We start from the raw sequence: 7,255 nt of genomic DNA, 5'->3' as shown, positions 1-7,255 counted from the left end.
TTTGTCTCTCTTGTGGGAGCCATGAATTGGATTCAATTTGAATTTTGTTTTTGGAACAAGCAAGGAATGGGTTTGGGTTTGCCCGGTGCATACTGCGCATTGGCTTTGTAACTTTAATAATGGAGTAAAAATGTTTTTAAAAGATATCATTGATATCCTTTTTGCAAATAACACTGTGATTAGTACAGTTTTAAAGCAAATAAGGGCATCTGTATTGCATTGAAGGGTCCTAAGGGATTCACATGACCATTTACTTTGAACTGTATCAAGTGGTGAAATTTAGCTGCCATTTTGTAGGGAAACAGATAACCAGCTTCAAAATTAGGGAGGAACGTTGGCCAAATGCCAATAGTGCCAGGGACCCGGGATAGCGCTGGGTTCGATTCCCAGCTCGAGTCACTGTCTGTGTGGAGTCTGCACATTCTCCCCGTGTCTGCGTGGGTTTCCTCCGGGTGCTCCGATTTCCTCCCACAGTCCAAAGGTGTGCGGGTTAGGTGGATTAATCATGCTAAATTGCTCCTTAGGGTCACGGGGAATAGCTAGGATAAATGCATGGGGTTATGGGGATGGGGCCTGGGTGGGATTGTGGTCGGTGCAGACTCGATGGGCCGAATGGCCTCCTTCTGCACTGTAGGATTCTACGATTCTAAATAGCCAGAAAAGCACATAGCACTGTGGACAGTTCAATGGAATCTTTAACAAGAACCAGAGCAGAAATGCAGGGCCTGGGTTTAAATTACAAGGAAAGCATAAATATTGAATATGTTAGGCCATGGAATGTAACGATGCGGCACACATACAAAGGAGCGTGTTTTACGTGTTATGGCGATGATCATCCTTTTGAACTCAGTTGCTGCTTGTGGTATGTAGCACAGGGGCTGTAGCTGAAGGGGTTGGTCTGGGAGATGGAAAGGTTGCTGCCGGCTGTGGCTATGGGTTCCCGTTGCGGTGAAACTATCGGCGCCTGTGTCCAGGGTGAGCAGGGCTAGGCTGAACGAAGAGCAGATATTCACCTCTCAGGGAAGCAGAGAATTCACTGGTCAGGTTCAAGTCATCTGGGGCCTGGGCTGACTAAATCTTTGTGAGCAGCTCAAAGCCACTTCCACGCCAATGAGAGTGGGCCCAATGGTGTCTCACTGTGAGGGAGGGTGTGTTAGTGCCCCGCTATTAAAGGTGGGGCATAGGAGCAGGCCATTCAGCCCCTCAGGTCTGCACTGCCATTCAACTAGACGATGGCTGATCATCTACCTCGATGCCTTTCCTGTGCTATCCCTTAGAATCTAGAAAGCTATTGATCTCTCTCCTGAACATACTTGATGCCCGAGCTTCCACAGCCTAAGGATTCACAACCCTCGGAGTGAAGAACTGCCTCATCTCGGTCCTAAATGGCCTATCCCTCATTCTGCGTCCCCTGGTTCTAGACCACCCTCCGCAGCCAGGGGAAATATTCTTTCCAAATTTACTCTCTCTAGCACTTTAAGAATTATGCAAGTTTCAACAAGACCACTTTTCATTCTTCTAAACTCTTAGAGGATACAGGCCCCGTCTCCTCAATATTTCCTCACAGGACTATCCTGTCATCCCAGGAATCAGTCTGGTGAACCTCTCCTGCACTCCCGCTATGGCCAGTATATCCTTTCTTAGGCAAGGGGACCAAAACCGTACACAATATTCCAGGTGTGGTCTAATCCAAGGTTTTATACAATTGAAGCAAGACATCTTTACTCCTGAATCTTGGGGAACTCTCTTCCTCAAAAGGCAGTGGAAGCAGTCTGTGAATTTCTTTTTAAGATAGAGGCAGATAAATTCTTGATAAGCAAGAGAGTGAAAGGTTATTGGTGGTAGCTGGGAATGTGGAGTTCAGGTCACAATCAGATCAGCCATGATGTTACTGAAAGACGGAGCTGGCTTAAAAGGCCGAGTAGCCTCCTCCTGCCCCTAATTCATATGTTCATGTGCACTCAAATTCTCTTTGTGATGAAGACCAACATATCATTTCCTTTCCTAATTGCCTGCTGCACCTAAATGTTAGCTTTAAGTGACCTATGAACAAGATCACCCAGATCCCTTTGTTCATCAACACTTCCCAACCTCTCACCATTTAAGAAAGACATTGTAAAGTTTATTTATTTGTCGCAAGTAAGGCTTACGTTAACACTGCAATGAAGTTACTGTGAAATTCCCCTAGTCGCCACACTCAGGCGCCTGTTCGGGTCAATGCACCTAACCAGCACGTCTTTCAGACTGTGGGAGGAAGCCGGAGCACCCGGAGAAAACCCACGCAGACACGGGGAGAATGTACAAACTCCACACAGACAGTGACCCAAGCCGGGAATCGAACCCGGGGCCCTGGAGCTGGGAGGCAGCATTGCTAACCACTATGCCACCGTGCCGCCCCCCGTGCCGCACCAGTACTACGGTTTTGGTTTCCTTATCTGAGGAAGGGTATACTTGCCATGGAGAGAGTGCAGTAGAGTTCACCAGACTGGAATGGCAGGATTGCCTTATGAGGAGAGATTGAATAAACTGGGCCTTTATTCTCTTGGGTATCAAAGAATGAGAGGTGATCTCATTGAAACTTGCAAAATTCTTATGGTAGATGTGGATAGGATGGCTTCCCCCAGCTGCTGAGTCTGGAACCAGGGAACGGAGTCTCAGAATAAGGGGTATCCCACTTAAGACAGAGATGAGGAGGAATTCCTTCTCTCAGAGGGTGGTGAGTCTTTGGAATTCTCCACCCCAGAGAGCTGTGGAAACTCAATCAACAGGTTTTTGGATACTAATGACATCAGTGGATATGAGGATTGTGGGGAAAAATGGTATGGAGGTGGATGATCAGTTTTGAAAGGTGGAGCAGGCTCGATGGGCCAAATGGCCTACTGCTGCTTCTATGTTCCTCTGTCACAGCCTGCCAACCTGAGAATGACCCAGTGAGTCCCTCACTGTCGAAAGGGGATGTGGGGTTGGTCTGTAGTTTATTGTCCTGAACGGGTGTCTGTGTCTCGCCATTAAAGGTGAGAGTCAGAATCTCGCACTGTGGAGGACAGCGTGTGTGGGGTTCTCACTATCCTAAGGCCAGCTGGTGCCTCCCAATGTTGATGCTGATACACAAAGTCACTGCTCATACGTCTGATCGAGATGAACGATCCGATCACTGAGTCACGCAGACAGGACTCCCTCCCTCTGACGAACGGGATTCTTGAGGCTTCTTCAGAGCGACAATGGAGGAAAAGGTCTTGGCTTTGATTAGGCAGCCCCTCCCTGCAGCTTCTCTCTACAATGTGTAGGGGTCCTTGCTTGGGCAGGTCAAGCTGAAATCTTTCATTTCACTTACTCCATATTGCCATGGTGACACATCTGAGAGCAGCTATCAATCTTTCTGCAAATCTGCAATCGCACGGAACAGTATTGACCTGACACCAGGAACCTCATTAAATGATACTTGAACGTGTCCAAGATATTAGTGACTCCTGATGCGCCAGTCACTGACCGTCAATAATCTAACCTTTCCAGCCTACCTTCAATTATTGACGGTGGCTAAGATTTGGCTGAGCCTCTGAAATTTATTTCCTGATACCACCCCTGACCCTTGGTTGTCTAAGTCTGTTCGTTACATAAAATTGAATCTGGCCACAAGGCAATGCGCCAGCTCAAGGTCCCTTCGTAGGCCTATGTTTTTCTTGATTAAACAGAAGGAACCTCGGTGATCTCCACTCACCCGCACGCACAAAAGGTCTGTTTACAGGAGGCCAATTCAGAAATTGGAGGGCTGATTTATCAGTGGCACAGTGGTTAGCACTGCTGCCTCACAGCGCCAGGGACCGGGTTCAATTCCGGCCTTGGGTGATTATCTGTATGGAGTTTGCACATTCTCCCCATGTCTGCATGGGTTTCCTCCTCCGATTTCCTCCCACACTCCAAAGATGTGCGAGTTAGATTGACTGGCCATGCTAAATTGCCCCTTAGCATCAGGGGGACTGGCAAGGTAAAGATATGGGGTTACGGGGATAGGGCCTGGGTGGGATTGTTGTCGGTGCAGGCTCGATGGGCCGAATGGCTTTCTTCTGTAGGAATTCTATGGTTCTTCTATGATTCCATGGTGAAAATTCAGCTCTATATGCTTCAGACTGTGACAATGACTTTTTGACAATGACCTTCAAGTTAGCATATTGAGTGTTCTGAATAGTTATAGAGTCCCTACAGTGCAGGAGGAGGCCATTCGGCCCATCGAGTCTGCACCGATCACAATCCCACCCAGCTCCTATCCCTGTAGCCCCACGTATCCTGTTATAGCGTCACACTAGTTTGGGGGCTTGACTTTTTCAATGCATTGCAAGCCTGCTTATCCACACCAGTCAAACGTGCATGCTCACTACCTGAAGGTCCCAGTAGTTTGTCAAAACATACTTTCCAATAAAAAATAAACAAAAACCCTCCAGACAGTGATCCGAAAGCTCAGGCAGGAAAAGGATGGGTAGGTCATCATATCAAATCCAATCTCAGTGGATAACAATCCACTCCAGAATCACCTTTAGACTCTCACCACCTTCTCTTTGCCAGACCGTTACTTCCTCCCATTTGTCGCATGTCCCAGTTATCAATGAGCTCGGGGAAAACTAAATTATCCGAAGAACTTTTAATATTCGTGTCTCAAAAGGCCTGGGAATTGATTTCAACGAACTGGAATCATTAATCCAGACACTGTTCTCACTGCGAGGCAAGCAAACCAAGTGAGTCATCATTCAGCAACAGGAATCACATCGACCGCAATCACACTGAGCCGCCTCACTAAATCACTTCTGTGCCCAAATGAGGAGAGCCCACACCACCACCCACTTGGTGAATCCAGTTTTACCGTAAATTCACCGGACCGTTCCTTGATACGATGGCTTTTGCCCGGTTAAACATATCGGTGAGCTCGGGTCCCCTCGCGGTGCCGAGAATTTGATGAGATTGCTGGGCTGAGGCTGATGGGGCGGCACAGTGGTTAGCACCGCTGCCTCACAGTGCGGGGGACCCGGGTTCGATTGCCGGCTTGGGTCACTGTCTGTGCGGAGTCTGCACGTTCTCCCCGTGTCTGCGTGGGTTTCCTCCCACAGTGTGAAAGACGTGCTGGTTAGGGTGCATCGGCCATGCTAAATTCTCCCTCAGTGTAACCCGAACAGGCGCCGGGGTGGCGACGAGGGGATTTTCACAGTAACTTCATTGCAGTGTTAATGTAAGCCTCGTTGTGACAATAATAAATAAACTTAAACAGAAGGGTGAGTTACCAACAACACTCCAAAGGGTTTTTCTCCCGTTTTGCTAGCTTATTTTTCACCTTGGATCTTCTGCTGGTCCTGTGTTCTTTTGACTTGTTGTTGGGCTCCAATTCCTTCGGTGCCAGGGATGCTGCAATAACTTGGCCAATTTTTGAGGTGGGGAAAAAAAATTGCTGCCATTGGATCATGAGGTAAAATCTTCCTGGCAGAACAAGTTTGATGGTTTTCATGCACGCACTTGCCAACGTGGAACCATTGAACAGTCATCAGGAGCAGGTTTGCTGGCCAACTTGTTCTTCTCCCTGGCCCAAGAATGTTGGGCCAATAACACTGTTCCAACTAATGCCATGGCTGAGACAAGTTAACTGGGCACAGGGTCAGGACAGAACATGCAACCTTCACGCCTCGATGAGTCAGTATTACACCAGACAATATCGCCCCGAATAGATCCTCTAAATAGCTTTTAGTTGCCTTCCGAATCAATCGATCAATCAAGGCTGGAATGTTTACATTTTGGGTGCAGCAGAAACAAAGTGAGTTTTAAAAAGCACTGGAGATGTTGACCCACAAACCTGAGGGACAAATCTCTCCCCTTTGTGTAATTTTGTTTCCTTCACTCACTCCTGCAAGAACTAACTTGTGTCAGACAACTGACGGTGTTCCCTCACTTCATCCCAGTGCCTACCCATTTGAGTGGGAGATGAGCAAGTGTTGCAGACTATTAACTCGTGAAGCGGCGCGGTGGCACAGTGGTTAGCACTGCTGCCTCACAGCACCAGGGACCCGGGTTCGATTCCGGTTTCGGGTGACTGTCTGTGTGGAGTTTGCACGTTCTCCCAGTGGGTTTCCTCCGGGTGCTCCGGTTTCCTCCCACTGTCCAGAGGTGTGCAGGTTAGGTTGATTGACCAGGCTAAACTGCCCCTTAGTGTCAAGAGGATTCACAGGGCAAATAGCTCAGGGGTTAGGGCCTTGGTGGGATTGTTGTTGGTGCAGGCTTGATGGGCTGAATGGCCTCCTTTCTGTACTGTAGGGATTCAATGAAGCTGAGCCCAATGCTGTTCAGATCTCACGATCTGTACATTAGCGATCTTTTTTTTAAATACTTTTCCAATTCAATCAAATCAAATCCAATTCAGAGTCTCAACAAGTTGAGACATTTCAGATCCAGACTGACAAGACAGGACGGGAGACCAAAACCACCCAGTCCTGGGTCTGATCTACATGAGTCAAACTGATTGGAGAAGGGGGAGGATCCTCCTCCAAGACTTGAGCTCATTTGCATCTTAGCCAAAAGGCCGAGATGCCGCTTTTAAAAATTGCTTCATATGAAACATATGAAGCCTCAGCGCAACCCAATGACCTCAACCAAGTGCAGCCGACAATGGGGTGCCGACACTACACTTGATCTTAGCCAAAAGGCCGAGAAGCGATCTTCTTGCTACTGTCGCCCCACACTTTTCAACCCAGCTGAGATTAGCTGATACGGCATGAATAGGCCTTAGAACCTGGGACATTCCTGGATAGTTAAGTTCCATGGCCAATATAAATCTCCTGGATTCATTGCCTGAGGGGATGCAGGGAGAAGAATTTCCCCCTCTTCCTTATCTCTGCCTAACCTAGGGGATTACACAGCTAACATGAGGTACACCAAGCCGTGACGCAGCAGGCACCATGAGTGTGGGACGTGCTTGACAGATCGAATGGCAATTTCCCTGCCCATCATTTTTGTATGTTCTCAGTGTGGCCCACTGCCACAGAGGGCAGCTGAAAATAATATTCCTCTCTCGGCCAACATCAGAAAAGACATTTTAACTGGTTTTTCCCTCGTTCCCTTATTTGTGGAATGCCGTTGACACAGAATGGCCGAGATAACCGACAGTCATTGTCCCTCGGAATAACTCATGCCAAGTGTTTTGCGGGCATTTTGATGGGATAAGGAGCTAAAACGCGAGAACTCCTCATGCCCTTACACTAAATTAAATTGCTTCATAGGA

At 47.9% G+C, this 7,255-nt stretch overlaps 1 protein-coding gene across 1 annotated transcript in view; it reads right to left on the bottom strand.

Annotated features, from left to right (window-relative positions):
* Positions 1-817: 817 nt before the first annotated feature.
* Positions 818-7,255, bottom strand: part of LOC144487246 (kazrin-like) — a gene marked incomplete at its 3' end in the record, with an annotated part of 225,346 nt that continues 218,908 nt past the window's right edge. Inside the window, exon 5 of the mRNA XM_078205330.1 lies at positions 818-1,013. Within this exon, the coding sequence (XP_078061456.1) occupies positions 818-1,013 (196 nt within the window). The remainder of the gene's footprint in view (positions 1,014-7,255) is intronic.

This window comes from Mustelus asterias, unplaced genomic scaffold (assembly GCF_964213995.1).
Source record: "Mustelus asterias unplaced genomic scaffold, sMusAst1.hap1.1 HAP1_SCAFFOLD_672, whole genome shotgun sequence".
NCBI lineage: Eukaryota > Metazoa > Chordata > Chondrichthyes > Carcharhiniformes > Triakidae > Mustelus > Mustelus asterias.
This window is presented reverse-complemented; position numbering and strand designations above follow the sequence as displayed.